General features: G+C 43.5%; 1 protein-coding gene across 5 annotated transcripts in view; it reads right to left on the reverse strand.

Moving 5' to 3' along the window:
* The window catches only part of gpr180 (G protein-coupled receptor 180), a 100,068-nt gene that overhangs the window by 30,195 nt on the left and 47,447 nt on the right, over positions 1–22,426 (reverse strand). For all 5 annotated transcript variants that reach the window (XM_059970356.1, XM_059970355.1, XM_059970360.1 and 2 more), the window contains 3 exons: positions 14,697–14,909; positions 6,943–7,123; positions 6,512–6,561 (listed from right to left, as the gene is read on the reverse strand). In XM_059970356.1, the coding sequence (XP_059826339.1) occupies positions 6,512–6,561; positions 6,943–7,123; positions 14,697–14,909 (444 nt within the window). The remainder of the gene's footprint in view (positions 1–6,511; positions 6,562–6,942; positions 7,124–14,696; positions 14,910–22,426) is intronic.

Genomic DNA, 22,426 nt, shown 5'->3' on the forward strand with positions numbered 1-22,426 from the left:
CTCAACCCAAGGTCCATTGATGTCAATAGGGGTTAGCCCATCTTCATTCCTCCTGTAGTCCACAACCAGCTCCTTTGCTTTTGCGACATTCAGGGAGAGGTTGTTTCCTTGACACCACTGTGTCAGGGTGATGACTTCTTCTCTGTAGGCTGCCTTGTTATTATTTGAGATTACGCCAATCAAAGTGGTATCATCTGGAAATTTAATTAGCAGATTGTACCTGTGGGTGGCGACACAGTCATGGGTATACAGAGAGTAAAGAAGGGAGCTTAGGACACAGCCCTGAGGGGCTCTTGTGTTGGACGTCAGAGGGGCAGAGGTGAGGGAGCTCACTCTTTACCACCTGCCGGTGATCTGAGAGGAAGTCCAGGGTGAAGGCCGAGGTCTCTGAGCTTCTTGTTGAGCCTGGAGGGAATTGAGGTGTTAAATGCTGAACTGTAGTCCGAGAACAGCATTCTCACATAATCATCCCTCTTCTCCAGGTGTGTAAGGACAGTGTCAAGAGCTGTGGCTATTGCCTCACTTGTCGATCAGTTGTGTTGGTACATGAATTGTAGGGTGTCCAGTCTGGGTGGTAACATGCTGCAGATGTAGTCCTTGACTAGCAAATGTGTCCAGGCAAGAATATAGGAAGCACTTGCTTATTATTGCACTGAGTACGACAGGACGCCAGTCGTTCAGACATGTTACCTTGGTCTTTTCAGGTACAGGAACAATGGTGGATATTTTGAAACAGGAGGGCACTCTAAACTTTGAAGGTCCATGGACCTGCCATTAATCCCGAATTCTGCCTTTAAATTTGACTTTTCAAAATGACTCAGTTCACACTTTTCCAGGTTAAGTTCCATCTGCTATTTCTCAGCCTAGCAACCCTCCATACTACTCACAACTCCACCAATCTTTGTGTTATCTGCAAACTTACTAACCCAATCTTTCACTTTCACATCTAAGTCAATTACAGCAAGAGTCCCAGAACAGATGCTTGCAGAACACTACTAGTCACTGACCTCAAGGCAGAATACTCTCCATCTACTACACCTTCTGCCTTTTATGGGCAAATCAGTCACAGAGCCAAATTTCCCTGAATCCCATCACTCCTGGCTTTTTGAATGAGTCTACAAGGGAGACCTTATCAAATGCCATACTAAAACCCATATACAGTACACCATATCCATTGCTCTACCTTCATCAATGTGCTTTGTCATATCCTCAAGGAGTTCAATCAAGCTCATGAAGCCTTACTTACCCCTCACAAAGCAGTGTTAATTATCATAATCAATCCATGCTTCTTTGAATACTCATAAATCCCATCTCTAAGAATCCTCTCCAATAACTTGCCCGCCACTGAAGTAAGACCTACTAGTCTATAATTCTGAGGGTTATCCCTTCTCCCTTTCTTGAACAAAGGGATAACATTTGCCGCCGTCCAATCACCTGATACTACTCTTGTGGTCAGTGAGGATACAAAGATGCTGCAACCTCTTCCCATAAGAACCTGGGGAATCCCATCTGGCCTCAGAGGCTTGTGCTTCTCAAATGTTCTAGCTCATTTTCAACATCAAAATGTTCAAACCTATCAACCTGTTTTACACTGTCCCTATCACTGGCAAACACTGAAGCAATGTGCTCATTAAGGAGCTCCCCGATCACCTCCTACCCCAGGCACATGTTTCCTCTACTATTCCTGATCGATCTGACCTGATCTCTCACTCTGGCCCTCCTTGACACATGCATAGATCACCTTGGGGTTTTCCTTAATCCTTCTTGCCAAGGCCTTTACTTGACCCCTACTAGCTCTCCTAAGACCATTCTTCAACTCCTTTTTGGCTACTTTGCAATTCTCTAGTCTGATCTTTGCTTCCCAAACCTTAGGTATGCCTCTTTCTTCCTCTTGACTCGATGTTCTACATCTCTTGTTGACCACAGTTCCTGCATCTTACCATCTTTTCTCTGCCTCAATGGGACATACCTTTTCAGGACCCCCAGTAAGTGCTCCCAAAACAACCTCCACAACCTTGTGCATTTCCCTGAGTACATCTGTTCCCAATTTACGGTCCCAGTTCCTGCTTAATAGCATTCTAATTCTCCATCCCTCAGTTAAATATTTTGCCACACTGTTTGCTATTATCCCTTTCCAAGGCTACAGAAAAGGCCAGGGAGTTGTGGTCATTGTTTCTGAAATGCTCTCCCACTGAAAAATTTGACACCTTAATGGGTTAATTGCCTAGCACCAAATCTAATATGGCCTCTTCTCCAGTCGGCTGTCTACATATTCAGTTGGAATCCCTTCCTGGATAATAAATTCCACCTATCCAAACCTTTTGTAGTAAGGAGCTACAAATCAATATTAGGGAAAGTGAAGTTATATTGAGTGAAGAATGTAAGAATGCATTGAGATGCTCTTCCCTACTGATAGAGGATAAAGACTGCCAAGGGAGGGAGGCAGAAGGGAAATTGTAGGCCAGTTAGCCTTACTTATGTGGTTGGGAAGATTTTGGATTCTATTATTATGAATGTGGTTTCAGGGGACTTGGAGGTATAAGATAAAAGTAAGCCAAAGTCACATGGTTTCCTTAAGGGGAAATCTTGCCTGACAAATCTGTTGAAACTCTAGGAAAAAACAGTTTAGACAAAGAAGAACCAGTGGATGCGGTTTACTTGGATTTTCAGAAGACCTTTGACAATGTGCCACTAATGAGTCTGCTTAACAAGATGAGTGTGCATGGTATTATAGAAAAGACAATAGCATTGATAGAAGAATGACTGATTGGCAGGAGGCAAAGAATCAGAATAAAAGAAACCTATTCTATTTGGCTGCTGGTGTCAAGTGGTGTTCTGCAGGGATCAGAATTAGGACCACTTCTTTTCACATTATAAGTCAATGACATAATTGCTGGCTTTGTGGCTAAGTTTGCAGATGATACAAAGGCAGGTGGTGGGGCAGATCGTGTTGAGGAAACAGGGAGTTTGCAGAAGGATCCGGACATTGTGTTAATGGTCAAGGAAGAGGCAGACAGAATAAAGTGTAGGGAAGTGCATGGTCATACATTTTGGTAGAAGGAATAAAGGTGTAGACTATTTTCTAAATGGGGAGAAAATTCAAAAATCTGAGGTGCAAAAGGACTTGTAGTCCTTGTGTAGATTCCCTAAAGGTTAAATTGCAGTTTGAGTCGATAAGAAAGGCAAATACAACGTTAGCATTCATTTTGAGAGGACCAGAATAAGAGAGCAAGGATGTAATGCTGAGGCTTTATAAGGCATTGGTCAGACAATGGGAGTATTGTGAGATGTTTGATGTTTTGAGCCCCTTATCTAAGAAAAGATGTGCTCGCACAGGAGGTTTACGAGAATGATTCCAGGAATGAAAGGGTTAACATGCGAGTGTGTTTGATCGCTCTGGGCCTGTACCCACTGGAGTTTAGAAGAATGGGGGGTGGGGGAATCTCCTTGAAACCTATAAAATACTAAAAGGCCTAGAGAGAGTGGATGTGAAGAGGATGTTTCCTATGCTGGGTGAATCTAGGACCTGAGGGCACAACCCCAGAATAGAGGGACATCAATTTAGAACAGAGATGGGAATGAATTTCTTTAGCCAGAAGGTGGTGAATCTGTGGAATTCATTGCCACGGATGGCTGTGGAGGCCAAGCCACTGAGTATACTTAAAGAAGTTGGTAGATTTTTGGTTAGTCAGGCCGTCAAAGGTTATGGAGAGAAGGCAGGAGAATGGGGTTGAGAGGGATAATAAATCAGTCATGATGAAGCAGACTCAATGTGCCAGGTGGCCTAATTCAACTGCTATGTCATATGGCTTTTATTGCTGATAAAATCGTGAGGTATGGTTGAAAGCTGCCACAGTCAGTGGCAGGGCCTTGTGCCATGCTCACAGATTCAACAACCTCAACAAAATGCACTTCCATTTTAACAAATCACCTTAACCCCTCAACAAAGATTTTTCAATCCCACTACCACCGCCACTCATGACTTCTCATAGTAAATTTCCAGCAGGTTCACTTATTTCAGTTAAACTTCCTCAAATTACAGTTACTACCAGCACACTCACACCTTTTCTTCCTAGTCAGATTTTTCTGTGTATTTACTTGCCCTTGCTCATGCATTTCTCAGAAGGAAACATTGGAAAGAAAGTCATTCATGAAGAAAGGCTTTTATATCATTTAACAGTAGATACTGTGCTGTCTGCAAATGTCTGCCATCATCTGGTATGAGATCATGTCACCTCTTCTGCCTTTTGTGTTCAAACACACTGAGGAATTTTATCCTCGGTCTGTGTAGCGCAGATGGTTTCTATGAAGCTTAAGTTTACTAATTCACTAACATCCATTAAGGTGCAACTCTGAATACAACAGTTGGATGTTGTTTCTAAGTTCCTGCTCTCATCAATGTTAATATTCACCTTAGCCCTATCTATGATCCAATTATATAGCATAGTATAATTGGCACCCATGATGATCTGATGCATTTGGATTTCAAAGTGGAGATAAAATGTACAAATTTTTGAGGCTGTCAAATAAGCTTCAAACGTGTCAGTGTTATCTCTGAAGTTGTGAAAGTAACTCCAAAGCAGTCAAAGTAACCTCTCAGCACGACTACTGGGAACAAAGCCTTTCACAGAAGCAGCTGTGAGGTTTCACTACTTATTGGCAAATTTCCCTGCCAATTCTTCAGACCCTCAATTGCCACTGTGTTCTCATTTTGATTTCACTGGCAAGTCCCAAGAAGCGTGGGAAATCTGTGGAATCACAGTTAAATTTGAAAAGGCAGTTTAACACAGTTCCAATTGAATCACTGACATATTAAAATTGACAATCCATGATTGCTCACACACAGCTGAATGCTTGGGAGTTAAATGCAGAAGTCAGTGGATTAAAGCCTGCTTCCCTGTACATTGTCAATTCCTCTGCTTAAACCCCACTAATCCCAAGTACATTTAGTCCTAAAAATTAGAATTCTACCCCCAGCCCCCCATGGCATCTTTGAAAGATAAAATCTACAGTTTCCCCCCCCAAAAAGTTAAAGTTTTTCCATTCAGAAGATTTTGCAATACTAAGTATTTGTTTGAACAGCTGTCACCTGTAGGACTAATCTATATCCCAGAAAGTAGGAATAAGCTCTTTTCTGGCTAGCACAGACACAACGGGCTCACTAGCCTCCTTTTCTGTTGAACCGTTTCCATGATCTATTTAGATTCATAGAGCTGTACATCACAGAATCAGACCTTTCAGCCTGTGTTTGGCTGATATCCCTCTAAACTCTTCCTAACCATGTACCTGTCCAAATGCATTTTAAATCTGGTAATTGTATCTGCATCTAACTGAACCACTGCCAACTCATTCCGTGTACCCATCACCCCTTGTGTAGGAAAAATATTGCCACAGGTCCTCTTTAAATCTTTTCTCTCTTACCTTAAATCTATGCCCCTCCCCCGCCCCTCTGATTTTACACTCCCGTACCTTAGGAAGAAGACTAATGTCCATCCACATAATTTATGCTTCTCATAATTTTACTATTCTCTCCACCTATGAGGTCACCCTCAGTCTACTTCGCTCTCGAAGAAAGTTCCAGCTTATCCAGTTTCTCCTTATAACTCAGGCTCTTCAGTCCTGGCATCATCCTTCCGAATCTTTTCTACATCCTCCCTAGCTTTATCACACCTTTCCCACAGCACGTTAACCAGAACTGCACACGATAGTCTAGGGGTTGCTGAACCCACAAGTAACTCAACAGTTGCATGTTATCCCAACTTAATGTCTCTGTTAATAAAGGCAAATATACCTTATGCCTTTTCTTGCCATGCTATCTACTTGCGATACCACTTTCAAGGAACTATTTACTTCTATCCCAAGGCCCTGCAGTTCAATAATACTCTGCAGGAACCTGCATTTACTGAGCATGTCCAGGTCTGGTTTAATTGCATAAAATGCATTTGAATGAATTAAATTCCATCAGTAATTTTCACTTTTCCAGATAATCTATATGCTACTGTACAGTTAGATAACTGCCAATCAGTACTTGAATAGAACTGCATCATGTATTAGATAGCTGATATGCCCTTCAACATGCACAAGTTATATGCACACAGATGTATTCCATGTATAGGCCATCTACAGTAATAAATGGGTACAGTTTTCTTTTGAGATGCCCTTAAGTTAATTTTGGCTATGTTAGAAATACCCAAAAATGGTACCTATATCTCCACAGCATTATAGTGAATGGCATCAAAATACACAAGACTTTAAAAAAAAACAATAACTACTAAAAGTAGAGAGAAAAGGGAATAGTTTTTTATTCATAACAATAAATGTATGCAACTATGTTGGGCTTTGTTCATATGCATGGGTGTCCATTATTATAGAGTTTACAACCAGAGGATTTCATTTATGTCTGCGCATGAAAATAAATTACTTAGTACTTCAAAACTCTATTACAAGATCAGGTATATATTTATTAAGAACCAAATTAACCAGAATATTTAAAATAAACTTCGCATCTCACATTCAGCCAAACTTCCCAGCAAAGGAATTCCAATTCCATCCACCGAGTACCTGAAAGAAAGTAGATATTATAATTTAGGTGTTTTTATGGAGTAACTAAGATGTTTCATTTCATTCACAGAAATTACTTCTGTAGGGAGGTGCAATGTTGTAGTTTTAAGTTCTATGTTTTTGTATGCTTTATTAATTTCAAAAATATTACATAATCAGTTCTCTTACATCTCTAACCTGAAACTTCATCTACTACATCAATTTCCCCCAACACAATTTTAATTTGTTTTATTTGAATGTAGAAACAACTCAGGTTTATCCACAATTCAGTTCTCAGTACAATTTCAATGTAGGTTAAAACTATATGAAAGCAAGAAAATATATAAATCATAAATTAACTTGTTTTAACATAGAAAACCCACAGCACAATACAGGCCCTACCTGGACAGGTGTACATAGTTGGTGATTGCTGCACTGGCCTGCAGCACTAATCCAACAGACAAAACCTTCAGCATACTCTGCATCGGTCCATCTTTCTTAATTGATTGCCATATTGGTTGAGCATAAATGCAGGCGACTATGAAGTAAACCAATACCAGAAGGAAGTAGAAGTCATGTAACCCTATGAAAAGGATCAATTGCTGAGATTCAAAGATGAACAGAATATTAAAACTGAAAGATGCAGAACTTATTTGCAAACACCTCACTTTTAATAAATTCTATTGTTGCAAATAGAAATTGAGCTTTTTGTAAAATAATCAAGGCAGCAAAATGACAATACAGGGACACGATCCAGACACAACTCTCCACCAATAACACACACAGCTTATGGCAAGGCCTGCACACCATTGCAGACTTCAAAGCTAAGCACAGTGGTGCTGCCAACATTGCTGCCTCTGTCCCAGATGAGCTAAACCTCTTTCTTATGCTCGGTTCGATGTTGCCTTCACTGAGCCCGAGGAGAGCCGCCAAAATGACCTGCACCTTAGTTATCTCTGAGGCTGAAGTACGCAGGTGTTTCCAATGAGTGGACAGTTGCAAGGCTGTGGGACCAGAGTGGGTAACAGGATGGGCACAGCACAACTGGCAGGTGTGTTTAGACATTTTTAATCTCTCCCTCTCCTAGTGTAGAGTGCCCTCCTGCTTCAAAACATCCACCATTGTTCCTGTACCTAAAAAGACCAAGGTGACATGTCTGAACGACTAGCATCCTGTCGCACTCGCCTCAATAATGAGCAAATGCTTTGATAGGCTGGTCAAGGAGTACATCTGCAGCATGCTACCACCCACACTTGACCCCCTACAATTCCCCTACCAACACAGCCAATGAGCAGATGATGCAATAGCCACAGCTCTACACACACATCTGGAGAAAAAGGATGCTTATGTGAGAATGCTGTTCTTACACTACAGTTCTGTACTCAACAACATAATTCCCTCTAGGCTTGACAAGAAGCTCAGAGACCTTGGCCTTTACCTTATGCAGCTGGATCCTGGACTTCTTGTCAGACCCCTGGCAGGTGGAAAGAGTGGGCTCCCTCATCTCTGTCCCACAACACAGGAGCCCCTCAGGGCTGTGTTCTAAGGCTCCTCCTTTACTCTTTGTGCACCTATAGCTCCAATCTGCTAATTGAATTTACTGATGACACAGCATTGATTGGCCTTATCTCAAATAAAAATGAGGGAGCCTACAGAGAAGAAGTCATCACCCTGACACAGTGGTGTCAAGAAAACAACCTTTCCCTCAATGTCACAAAAGCAAAGGAGCTAGTTGTGGACTACAGGAGGAAAAGAGACAGGCTAGCCCCTATTGACATCAAGGGATCCACGTTTGAGAGGGTGAACAGCTTTAATTTACTCTGCATACACATCATCAAGGACCTCATGTGGTCTGTACATACAGACTGTGTGGTGTAAAAAGCACAACAGTGCCTCTTTCACCTCACACAGTTGAAGAAGTATGAATCCCCAAATCCCAAGGAGTTTCCACAGGGGCACAATTGAGAGCATCCTGACTGGCTGCATCACTGCCTGGTACGGAAACTGTGCTTCCCTCAACTGTAGGACTCTGCAGAGAGTGGTGTGGACAACCCAGCGCCTCTGTAGATGTGAACTTCCAACTATTCAGGACATTTACAGAGACAGGTGGGCAAAAAGGACCCAAAGGATCATTAGGGACCCGAGTCACAACCAACCCCAAACTGTCCGGCTGCTAACATCCGGCAAACGGTACCGCAGCATAAAAGCCAGGACCAACAGGCTTTGGGACAGCTTCTTCCACCAAGCAATCAGCCTGATTAACTTACACTGATACAATTGTATTTCTATGTTATATTGACTGTCCTGTTGTACATACTATTTATTACAAATTACTATAAATTGTGCATTTTAGACAGAGACGTAACATAAAAATTTTTACTCATGTATGTGAAGGATGTAAGAAATAAAGTCAATTCAATAAGAATGCTTTGCATGATTGTGCTTAATGCTGAACAATACAATCATCTTCCCCACTCCTAACCCAACCATTACCTGCACGCACAAGAGACTTTAAAGCATCAGCCTCTACTGATGCTGATTACTCTGTCAACATAAGACTTTTCTTTTACTGTCCATTCCATTTCTCTTACCACATCTTCCAGCCTGAATTCAGTGCTGGTGTAATGATCTTATTCTGATATCAAACCATTTCACTTCTTTTCGGATTTATTTTATCGCCTTGATTAAAATATCTAATTCTAGAGGGCATGGATGTTAAAGTGAGAGTGGTTGAAAAGGTGTATTTTTGTGAATTGATGGACTGTCAGGGGAAAGACAGAAAATGCAAAATATAAGATATCTGACAAAACATAATGATGTGTTTTAAAAAATATCAAGAATAATGCCACATGAGAAAGAAGACGTTATCAAAATACAAGAATATCTGGAAATAGCTGACTGGCCTCTTACTGTACATCTATGTTAACTTCATGTCGACTTCAATTGTTTGAATTTATAAAACTTGACGAGTCCATAAACGTACCAACATAAATTTACTGTATAAATAAAAAATCTAACATTTTTTCACTGATTAATGTAATAATAGGTTTACCGCCAAGACCAACATTAAACACCATTTCCAAATACTTTCCCAAACTTTTGCAGCACTTTTTGTAAAGCTATTCCCACCATGCTTTTAGGGAGGAATTCTAACTAAGATGACCAGTCAGCTATTTCCAGATATTCTTGTATTTTGATGCACGTCTTGTTTCTTATGTGTCTTTATTCCTGATATTTAAAAAAAAATACATCAGAATGTTTTGTCCAACTTAGGATTGTGTGCAATGGTCAGTATTGGGAGTGCTTCTTTCCACACAGTCAGATAACAAAATTGATAGATTTGTGGCCAAGTTTGCCCATGATATAAGTCCAGTGGAGGGGCAGGTAGAGTTGCCAATGCCAGGACATCTTTTCTTAGATAAGGGGCCCAAAGGTGCTCACTATACTCCAAGTGTGGTCTGAATATTGCCTTATGCATTCTTGCTTTTATATTCTAGTCTACATGAAATGAATGCTAACATTGCATTTGCTTTTTTTTTTAACTACATTTCAACCTGCAAATTAACCTTTAGGGAATCCTACACTAGGACTCTCAAGTCCCTCTGATCTGAGTCCTTTCGTTCCCTGAAAAATAGTCTATTCCTTTATTACTTCTACCAAAATGTATAATTATACACATCACTAAACTGTATTCTTCTTGCCACTTCTTTGCCCATTCTCCAAATCTGTCTAAGTTATTTTGCAGACTCCCTGTTTCCTCAACACTCCTTATTTCACACTTTTATGATATTCAGCATAACGTTCATTTTCATTCCCAAAGCTTGTATCGCATTGGTTGCCATTATCATACCCTGGGTAAACAGTACCTGATACTTTGATTGCAATCAGTTTATTAATGATATAGGTTTACACGTGGGATGGGGTGCATGATAGGGTAATTTGAAAGTTCTGAGGTATGTCAGGATATTCAAAGCAAAGATGAGTAGATTTTTGGTATTAAGGGAATTAAGAGTTTCGGAGAGGTGGCACACTGATAGAGTGCTGTAACGCCAATTGGTCTACTTTTGTCTGCTACTGCTATTTCTGAACTTCACAAACAAACATATGTCCAGTGAAGTGATTTACAGACTGCAGGAAGATCTGGATGGTCTGATCCGTTGGACAGAAAAATGGCAAAAGAAATGTAATTTAAATAATTTAAATTCAATGTCTCATTATTATCATATACATGTAGGTACAGGTGCAATGAAAATTGTACTTGTGAAAGCATCATAGGCATATTGCATCATGTAAGTCATATTTGTAAGCAAACCATAAATTAAACACAAATTACACACAATTTTTACAAGAAAACAAAATTACAACTAAAAAATGGCCATTTCAATGCAAAGTCTAAACACCACAGTGTTGCTAGACTGTGGTGATTAGGATTCTGTTGTTAGTGAATGGCTGAAGGGTTATAGGGCCACAGAGTATAACAGCACTATCTATATCCCTCATAATTTTGCATACCTCTATCACATCTCCCTGCAGTCCCCTACACTCCAGGTAATAAGATCCTAACCTATTCAACCCTCTAACTCAGATTCTCAAGTCCAGGCAACATCCTTGTATAATTTCTCTGTATTCTTTCAATCTTATTAATATCTTTCCTGTAGGTTGCTGACCAGAACTGCACACAACCCTCCAAATTAGGCCTTACCAATGTCTTGTATGAAGGTTAATGTGGCAAAAGCTCTCTTTACAACCCCATCTACAGTGACACCACTTTTAAGGAATTACAGATCTGTATTACCAGAACCCTTTGTTCTACAACACTCCTCAGTGCTCTGCTATTCACTGTGTATATCCTACCCTGGTTTGTTCTCCCAAACCTCTCACCTGTTTGCATCAAATTCCATCTCCCATTTTTCAGCCCACTTTTTCAGCTAGTCCAAATCCCGCTACAAGCTTTGATGGTCTTGCTCGCTGTCCACTACATCCTAGTCTTGGTGTCATCTGCAAATTTGCTGATCCAGTTTACTACATTATCTGGATAGCTGATATAGATAACAAACAGCAATAGACACAGCATTGATCACTGTGGCACACCACCAGTTACAGGCCTCAAGTTAGAAAGGCAAAATTCTACCACCTCCTTCTGGTTTCTCCCATGAAGTCAATGTTGAATCCAATTTACTACCTCATTCTGAAACTTCTTGACCAGCTGCCCATGTGGGATCTTGTCAACAGTCCTTGCTGATCTCCATGTAGACAACATCGAATGTCCTTCTTTCATCAAATTTCCTAGTAACCTCCTCAAAGAACCGTATAAGATTGGTTATGACCTCACACACACAAAGCTATGTTGACTATTCCTAATCAGGCATTGTCTGTCCAAATACTTGTACCGTACATCCAGTCCCTTAGAAAACATTTCACAATTTACCCACAACTGACATCAGGCTAAGCGGCCTACAATTTGCCAGTTTACTCTTAGAATCTTTTTTTAAACAAAGGAACAACATGAGCAAACTTTAATTGCCTTCTTCACTGTCCACTTTGCCTCTTGTCTTGGTGTCATCCACAAATTTGCTGATCCAGTTTGCCACATTATCATATTAATGATAAACAACAATGGAGCCGATCCTTGTGGCACATAAGCCACCTGTCAAATAGACAACAGTCTTTTTTTCCCCCAAAAAGACCGAGTGATCATCTTTATGGTCGAATTAATACCCAACGTGATACGGCCTATCGCCAGTCTCACTCCCCAGAAATAATCCTGGTGTCATGTCATCTGCTTCTAACTTTGCTGTTAGCTCTGTCATTAAGGACAGTACTATAGAGTCTGGACTAGCCCAGGGATTCCAGGCTGCTCCCTAGCCTCGCTGTTGGCCAAACAGGAAACCTGTCATCCCATATTGAAATAATCACCAATACATTTTTATAGATAAAGAAAATGCTGTATAAAGTGGAGCTGTGAGCAACTCCTGCTATGACTGGTCTAGATTTTAATCAATAATTCACAATTTTTGCCAATACTCGGTGCTGCAGTGCCATCTTGTGTTAGAAATTCATTTTGCGACAAAATATTTCAACTGTAAAAATGACACCAAGGGCCTAAACTTTAATATTCTTTCAGGATAACGAAATGCACAACAAAGAAACAGCCTTTTGGCTCACCTTCTCTGTGCTAATTCCACTTAACTGTAATTAGTCTATATTCCACTACACCTTTGCTATCCAAATGCATTTTAAACTGCCTCCACCACCTCCAGCAGCTCCTTCAAGATAACAACCACCCACCCTCCTCCATGAAAGAAAAACTTATCCCTCAAATTTTCTTTCAATTTCTCCCCTCTCACCTTAAACCTATACCATCTAGTTCTAGATTCCCAGAATAAAAATTCTGGCTATCTATCCTATATATGCCCTTCATAATTTTAACAGCCTCCTCAAGTTCACACCTCAGATTCCGAAGCTCATAGTACTGAACGTGGCAGTAGTGCAATAGATGAGATACCTCAGGAGGCCCTGTTTGAATGTGGATATATATGTATTTATGTATAGTAAGAAAAATAGAAGGTTAAACTTTAAGCACTATTTAAAAATTCTCTTGTAGAAGTGCTCTCTTGCAAGCTGCAGGAGAAGTTTTTATTTATCATTTTTCCTATTGTGTTATTCCTAATATTCTTAAATTTTGTATTTGAGCATTGCATGTGAAGACTGCTGCATTATCATTCTCAGAACTACATGTTAGGCTCCATTTTTTCCTGCTGCAGATAAAGAATTAAAGGAAGAATTCTTGTAATTCAGTTGTCCAGGGAAACAAGCGCTAGACTTTGATGAGTAAGTTAAAAGTTTCAATTGGTGTAAACTACAATTGAAGTTAATTTATTCTCAATGCCGACATCAATGTCTTGTTCCTGAGATAGAAATTCGGGAGTTGCTAGCAGCAGCTGAGCCTCACTAGCATTTACGGATTGCATCATTTAAACCATAGCGTTGGAAAGCTTGCACCACCCTGTTCCAACACTAAATGAGGCCTGGCTGATCCAATCTCTCACTCTTATATTTGGTCCGATTCCTCCAGGGTCCAAAGATCTGTGCATGTTCAGGCTTAAATCAATAATACTGAACAGCCTGAAGTAGACAGTTCCAAAGATGTACAAATGTGCATAAAGAAATGTCAATATTCGAAGTGGCTAATGGTACGAGGTTATGTGCCCACAGCTGACGTCAGATCATCTTTTATCCTCAAAATTCAAAGAATGTATTCCAGTACAGCCCTCCATAAGTGAACGTCTGTATCAACCAAGAAAGTCTACTCTTCTTTAAGTACGAGAATATACAAAAACCTTGTACAGTCTCAGCAAGATTTCCTTACTTTTTAATTCAGCCCTCCAGTAATTGCCTTCTTAATTGCTTTGGTATCTGCAAATTCAATTATTTTAAACCAGCACATCAAAACTCCACAATACCCAGTATTTGCTGTATTCTCATGCTTAAATATTGTGCTTCGCTATCAAAATGAAGTTCACGTTTCATCACATTTTCTATTTATATCATTTTGAAGAATCATTGCTTCCCCTGAACAGTTCTTTTCTTGCCTGTCTGAGGCCGATTTATAGAAATTATGAATGGCTGAGGACCAATTTATAACAACTTACTCAACATGAAAAGCAAGACCTTCAACCCTGTTCGTACATTACCTGCAAACACGAATCCTTATTTTAAAATGAAAGATATAGCACTGAGAAAGGACAGTGTCCACTAAGTTCACACGAAACATCAACCCCCATTGACACTAATCCTACATTAAAGTTTCAAAGTCTCTGTATATTTTCATCGACTATCCTAGTCTCTTCACATTGTGGGCAACATACAGGGTCAATTAACCAACCAATCAACCAGCATAACTATGAGGAAACCCACCTAGTTGCAGAGAGAACGTGCAAACTCCATGCAGACAGCACCCAAAAAAAGACAGGTTGAACTGGAGTCCCTGGCACTATGAGGCAGCAACTTTACAAGCTGCATCATCGTTCAACCTATGTTTACATGACAAACATTTGCATAGTAACTTATTTAATGCCTCTTCAAAATCCAAATAAAGGCTTAACAAAGGCGGTGTTTTGTACAGCAAAGAACAGTAGTTTGGTACAGTTACTTACCAGACTCCTCCGCACTGAAGTGATCCAGTGGATTGTTTGCTACATCTGGGTTCAGCAAAACAAGTTTAAACTTGATAGTCTCTGCAGCAAAGTTGTTGTCCATTGCAAATTCTTTTTCTGAGCATGTGTATTTATCAGCATACACAATGCAACAGGCCTGAGGGTATGGAAACTGAGAAAGGGTTTGATTGTTCTCCACATCATCCAATGAAACTGGGGGGGGGGGGGGGTGGGAAAGAGGGAAAACAGATCACAGTTACTCTACCTCTACCACTGGAACAAAAAAATAGGAATTACCTGTATTTACTGGCTCAAAATGCCATTTTCTTTGATTGCATTTTATTCTTTAATTTGCGCAGAGAAACTTTATGTCGTTCAGAGGTCATCATCCACTGATTTTGAACACATCTTTGCAAAGAACTTAATGAAATTTTTAAATAAATTATGGCCAATCAGCTGGATCATTCAGAACCTCTGGCTGCATGAAAATCATCAACCCTAGACAACCCCACCCCCATGCCACACTTTTTTTAAAAAAAACATAGATGGCTCAAGCATAAGGAGAGAAACAATTGGCTCAGATAGTAGGTGGGCTTCAGGCTTTACGTCCTCAGCCTCTAATCACAGGACAAATTAACAAGCTTTGTAACAGTAACTGGAAGGTCTTCCAATGGCTTTTAACTTGCTTCCAAAAATCACATTAATTTAAAAATTACACAAATTTATGAAATCTAAATAATTTTAAACAATAAAGTGAACTAATTCAATATCTGTTAAATCATTACATTAAAAAAATAAACAGTGATGTACTAACCTTTTTCTCTCCCCCCCCCCCCCCACAGTGTTGGCAATCCCATGATTCCCTGGGCAGGAAGCAAAGTGCATCTAAACATTCACTGCAGCGTATCACTGCTCCACTGTGGGAATCTACAGTGTCCTCTATACAGGGCTAGCATTTAGATGCACCATCATGTCTTTGCTCTCTGTCTTCCATCGCATACATGCAGAATATAGTTCCAACATACATCACAACAAAAAGGCTGATAATATTTTGGAATCGATGGCTATCAATTCAGACAGAGTGCTGAGAATCAAAGGTGGAAACATATTGTATTCAGAAATATATTAAGCCAATTCACCCTTCTTCAAATAAACTACAAAGGCGTAAAGATTTCTAATGCATAGTACTTTGATATTTCGTAAGATTATATTCAATGTGTACATACCTAAGGATTTCAAAGGTATAATCAGAAATGAACCAGAGCTAAGGCAAACTAAGGAGACGAAAAGTTTGTTTATTGACATAAGCTTAACAAAGGGCTGATTTATTTTTTATTTAGAGATCCAGTGCGGAACAGGCCCTTCTGCCCTAAATAGCAGCACTGTCAAACAATCCACCTATTTTAACCCTTGTCCAATCACAGGACAATCTACAGTAACCAATTTACCCACCAACCGGTTCATTTTTGGACAGTGAGAGGAAATCAGAGCACCTGAAAGAAACCCACATGCACACGGGAAGAACAGAGGATGCTGGAATTGAGCTCAAACTCCAGTGCCCCAAGTTATAATAGTGTTGTGCTAACCGCTACACTACCGTGGTATAGCTCAGAAGAAACAGTATGTCATTAAAAATGTACAATTAAATAAACCCATGCTGTAAAACTATTTGGGTGGCAGGGTGGAGATGTGTCTCTATCAAAGGAGGTGTAAGGCACTTCTTCCCTCCACTCACCTGCAGGACACCTTTGGGTAAGATATAGCATCTACTCAGCCCACCCCTGAGGAGGGTCATGTGAAGTTATTGGACAAGTAGATACTGAAAGGTCTTATGAGCAGCTAGTGCGTATCACAAGTCGTGGTTATGTGACCACTGGTGCCAGGCAGACAATCTCTGAAGAGTATTGATAATGACTGGGGTCACCATCTTGTAAAGATACTGCCCAGAAAAAGGCAATGGTTAATAGGATTTTTGAGCTAATCTACAAAACATTTCACATCAAGTTGAAAGAAAAAATGCAAAAGCTGTCAACAATTTAATAAAAATTGAAAACCACTGTGGTGAACTATGTGCCTGTCTGGACACGCCCCCTGCTGACTGCTCCTGTGGCTCCTCCCACAGGCCCCTGTATAAAGGCGATCTGAGGCCTGACGCTCGGCCTCAGTCTCCAGGACAAAGTATGATGGACTCTCACTCCTGGTTCCTTCTTCCAGTCAATAAAAGCCGATATCTCGCCTTATGTCTCAGTGTGAGTTATTGATGGTGCATCAATTTTATTGACTGGAAGTTTTAAAACATGGAACCCGTTTTGTGTCCGGACCGGTTGGATTTGGACCCTCAAGACCCTGACGCAGCTCTCGCTTTTGAAAACTGGCTTGCATGCTTCCAATCGTACTTGGAGGAGGTTCGTGCAACTGAACCCGCCGTTATGCACAGAATCCTACTCTCGAGGGTCACCCCCAAAGTTTACTCCATTATCCAGGACCTGCCGACCTACAATGGGGCACTGGACGCCCTCAAAAGACAGTACCTGCGGCCGGTGAACACCGTCTACGCAAGACATCGTTTAGCTACCCGGCAACAGCGGCCTGGCGAATCGTGCGCTGAGTTTCTCCGAGCACTACAGACGCTCGTCCGAGCTTGTGACTGCAAGACGCTCACGGCAGAACAATATGCGGAGTTGCTGATGCGAGACGCCTTTGTGACGGGACTGAGGTCAGTGTACATGCGCCAGCGACTGCTGGAAAATGCCGACCTTCCCTTAAGCTCGGCGATAGAGACGGCCAACGCTCTAGAAGCTGCGCTGCATAACGCCGACGCTGTCTAGTCGCGCGATTCCCCACCGGTTCCGTGGACTCCTCAGACCCCGCCACCGCCGGCTCCCGGGAGCGAATTCGCCAACGCCGCTGCCAGTCGCGATTCCACGAGCTCCCCGAACCCGACCACGGCTGCGACCCGTCAGAAGCCCGTGTGTTATTTCTGTGGCCATAAACAACACTCTCGACCACGCTGTCCAGCGTGAGAAGCGACCTGCTCCAGCTGCGGAAAGCGGGGCCACTTCGCCAAGGTCTGTAAGTCTCAACCTCGAGCGGAGTGCAGCGCTGCGGGTGAAACGTGGGGGCCGCCATCTTGCATGCCTGGATGTGGGCGGCCATCTTTGTCGACGTCAGCACGTCCCGCCCCCGACCCTCGGATGCTGACCGGGTACCCCGGATGTGAGCGGCCATCTTTGTCGACGTCAGCATGCCACGCCCCCGGCCCTCTGATGCTGACCAGGTCTCTGGCCACTGTAACTCTCGACCAAAGCGCCCCACACCAGCTTGCAAGGTCCATGATGGACATCCGGGTGGAGGGGCACAGGACTAGATGCCTGTTTGACACGGGCAGCACTGGGAGTTTTATTCACCCGGACACAGTGCAACGCTGCGGACTTGCAACTCGGCCGGTCAGTCGGAGGTTCCATTTGGCTTCTGGGTCGCAGTCCACAGACATCCGGGGGGGTTGTGTAGCGACTTTGGTGGTGCAAGGCACAGAGTATCGGAACTTTGAGCTCCTGGTCATGCCTAATCTGTGCGCACCTGTGCTATTGGGGCTGGACTTCCAGAGCCATCTCGAAAGTGTGACTATGGTATACGAAGGGCCCCTCCCACCACTCACTGTCCGGAATCCTCAGTTTTGTGGGACTTCTTCACATACCCCGCTACTGACCACACACACACACGGGCACACATCCCATCCAGCACCAGGCCGACAGCTGCGCTACCGACACCACTTGCAGCCTCTCCACTCTCAAGGTCCCTCCCCCACCGCTGTTCGCCAACCTGACCCCCGATTGTAAACCTGTGGCAACCAAAAGCAGGAGGTACAGCGCGGGGGACAGGGCCTTCATTCAGTTGGAGGTGCAGCGGCTGCTCAGGGAGGGGATCATTGAGCCAAGCTCAAGCCCTTGGAGGGCCCAGGTGGTTGTTGTTCGGACTGGGCAGAAAAATAGGATGGTGGTGGACTATAGTCAAACCATCAATAGGTTTACGCAGCTTGACGCGTACCCCCTACCCCGCATCGCGGATATAGTCAACCAGATTGCTCAGTACAAGGTGTACTCGACAATAGATCTGAAATCCGCTTATCACCAGCTCCCCATCTGCCCAGAGGACCGCCCCTACACCGCCTTCGAGGCGGGCGGCAGGCTCTATCACTTCCTGCGCGTCCCTTTCGGTGTCACGAATGGTGTCTCTGTCTTCCAGAGGGAAATGGACCGGACGGTGGACCAGTACCAACTGCAGGCCATGTTTCCCTATCTGGATAACATCACCATCTGTGGTCACGACAGGCCAGATCACGACGCCAACCTCCAACGATTTCTCCAAGTGGCTGCAGCTCTGAACCTTACTTATAACAGGGACAAGTGTGTGTTTGGAACCACCCGCCTTGCTATACTTGGGTATGTCGTGGAAAACGGGGTTATTGGCCCTCATCCCGAACGTATGCGCCCCCTGTTAGAACTCCCTCTTCCCACCACTCTCAAGGCCCTCAGACGGTGCCTGGGTTTTTTTTCCTATTACGCCCAATGGGTCCCCCATTACGCAGACAAGGCTCGCCCCCTGGTCAAGTCTACCTCGTTTCCCCTCTCTGCTGAGGCCCGCGCGGCCTTCAACTGCATTAAAGCGGACATTGCCAAAGCTACGATGCATGCGGTGGACGAGACCGCTCCCTTCCAAGTGGAGTGTGATGCCTCCGATTTCGCTCTGGCTGCTACCCTCAATCAGGAAGGCAGACCAGTAGCATTCTTTTCTCGGCTCCGAAATTCGGCACTCCGCGGTGGAGAAAGAAGCCCAGGCCATAGTGGAGGCTGTTAGGCACTGGAGGCATTATCTCGCTGGCAAAAGGTTCACCTTGCTGACCGACCAGCGCTCGGTTGCGTTCCTGTTCAGCAACCAACAGCGGGGCAAAATCAAAAATGATAAGATTTTGCGGTGGAGGATAGAACTCTCCACCTACACCTATGATATCCTGTACCGGCCTGGCAGACTCAATGAGCCCCCTGATGCCCTATCCCGGGGAACATGTGCTAGCACACAGCTCGACCAGCTGTACATCCTTCATGCACAACTTTGCCATCCGGGGGTCACCCGATTTTACCATTTTGTGAAAGCTCGGAACCTGCCATACTCCCTGGAGGACATCAGGACGATGACCAGGGACTGCCAAATTTGCGCTGAGTGCAAACCGCACTTCTACCGTCCTGACATGGCACAACTTGTCAAGGCCACCCGCCCTTTTGAACGACTGTGTTGACTTTAAGGGCCCCCTTCCCTCCACTGACCACAATGTCTATTTTCTCAGTATTATTGACGAGTACTCACGGTTCCCCTTTGCCATCCCCTGCCCCGACACCACTGCCACGTCCGTCATAAAAGCCCTGCGCCAGCTCTTCACTCTGTTCGGGTATCCCTGCTATATCCACAGTGATAGGGGGTCCTCCTTTATGAGTGAGGAGCTGCGCCAGTACTTGCTAGCTAGGGGCATTGCTACCAGTTGGACCACGAGTTATAATCCCCGGGGTAATGGCCAGGTGGAGCGGGAGAATGCCACAGTGTGGAAGGCCACACTTTTAGCCCTTAAGTCAAAAGGGTTGCCGGTCTCTCGATGGCAGGAGGTCCTCCCGGAGGCACTGCACTCTATCCGCTCTCTGTTATGTACGTTCACCAATGCCACCCCTCACGAACGCCTATTCTCTTTTCCCAGGAAGTCTGTCACTGGGACCACCCTACCAGTTTGGCTGACGTCCCCGGGGCCAGTGCTGCTCCGGAAACATGTGAGGAGCAATAAATACTCCCCGCTGGTAGAGAGGGTTCACCTTCTACATGCGAACCCCCAGTATGCTTACGTGGTCTTACATGATGGGCGGGAGGACACGGTCTCCATCCGCGACCTGGCACCCGCAGGTGCAGCAGACCACTACCCTGAAGGCTCTCCGGTAACTATGAACCCTGCACCAGAGGTGACACCGTGCTCACCAGGCCCTACACAGACTCCTCACGACACTTGTATACCAGGCGTTTCGTACGCATTTATACCAGGCGCCTCGCACATGCGTGAGGGATCACCGGCGCCTAGTGGGCAAGAACAAGTGCAACCTCCGTCTCCTGTGCAATCACTAATGTTGCCGGCATCTATGCAATCACAGCCGGTGCTACGTAGATTGCAGCGACAGATTCGACCACCTGATAGACTTGACTTGTAAGAAACTTCGCCACATGGGGACTCTTTCAAACAAAGGGGGGGTGAATGTGGTGAACTATGTGCCTGTCTGGACACGCCCCCTGCTGACTGCTCCTGTGGCTCCTCCCACAGGCCCCTGTATAAAGGCGATCTGAGGCCTGACGCTCGGCCTCAGTCTCCAGGACAAAGTATGATAGACACTCACTCCTGGTTCCTTCTTCCAGTCAATAAAAGCCGATATCTCGCCTTACGTCTCAGTGTGAGTTATTGATGGTGCATCAACCACAATTAAGAAGCTGAAAAAGGATTCATCCCCTTTGTAGTTACAATGCTAACGTTGCACAGGTTCACACCCTGCCTAGGTCACGCAGCCCTCTGGCTGAGGGAGAAGAATGGTACTTGTGACAAAAGTTTACTGTGATACCAAGTCATTCTGAATGAGCATTTATGTGAATAAATGTGAAGTTATCCACTTTGGAAGCTGGAACAAGAGGGCAGTGTATTGTCTGAACGGTGTCGAGTTAGGTAAGAGAGAAATGCAAAGAGACCTAGGAGTCCTAGTTCACCAGTCAATGAAGGTGAATGAGCAAGTGCAACAGGCAGTGAAGAGGGCAAATGGAATGTTGGCCTTTGTTACAAGGGGAATTGAATACAAGAGCAAGGATGTTCTTTTGCATTTGTACAGGGCCCTGGTGAGACCACACCTGGAATATTGTGTACAGTTTTGGTCTCCAGGTTTAAGGAAGGACATTCTGGCAATTGAGGAAGTGCAGCGTAGATTCACTAGGTTGATTCCTGGGATGGCAGGGCTGTCTTACGCAGAGAGATTGGAGAGATTGGGCTTGTACACACTGGAATTGAGGAGATTGAGAGGGGATCTGATTGAAACGTTTAAGATAATTAAAGGATTTGATAGGATTGAGGCAGGAAATATGTTCCAGATGTTGGGAGAGTCCAGTACCAGAGGGCATGGATTGAGAATAAGAGGTCAGTTATTTAAAACAGAGTTGAGGAAGAGCTTCTTCTCCCAGAGAGTTGTGGAGGTGTGGAATGCACTGCCTCGGAAGACGGTGGAGGCCAATTCTCTGGATGCTTTCAAGAAGGAGCTGGATAGATATCTGATGGATAGGGGAATCAAGGGATATGGGGACAAGGCAGGGACTGGGTATTGATAGTGAATGATCAGCCATGATCTCAGAATGGCAGTGCAGACTCGAGGGGCCGAATGGTCTACTTCTGCACCTATTGTCTATTGTCTATTGAGCTGCAGAAGTCAGTGGCTGTAACTGGAAATTAAGCTCCACAATCTCCAAAGCCTTGCATAGAAAGGGTATTTATGGAAGAGAAGCAAGGAAGAAGCCCTGGCTAAAAAAAAAGCATATCTTTACCCATAAAGGTTTTGCAAAACATCACTTAGAAGATATGGAACAATGTCTTGTGTCAGCTGAGACTAAAGTGGAACTTTTTGGCTCAATGCTATGCAGTACATGTGACGCAAATCTAACAC

Source organism: Hypanus sabinus, chromosome 5 (assembly GCF_030144855.1).
Source record: "Hypanus sabinus isolate sHypSab1 chromosome 5, sHypSab1.hap1, whole genome shotgun sequence".
In the NCBI taxonomy this organism is placed as follows: Eukaryota; Metazoa; Chordata; class Chondrichthyes; order Myliobatiformes; family Dasyatidae; genus Hypanus; species Hypanus sabinus.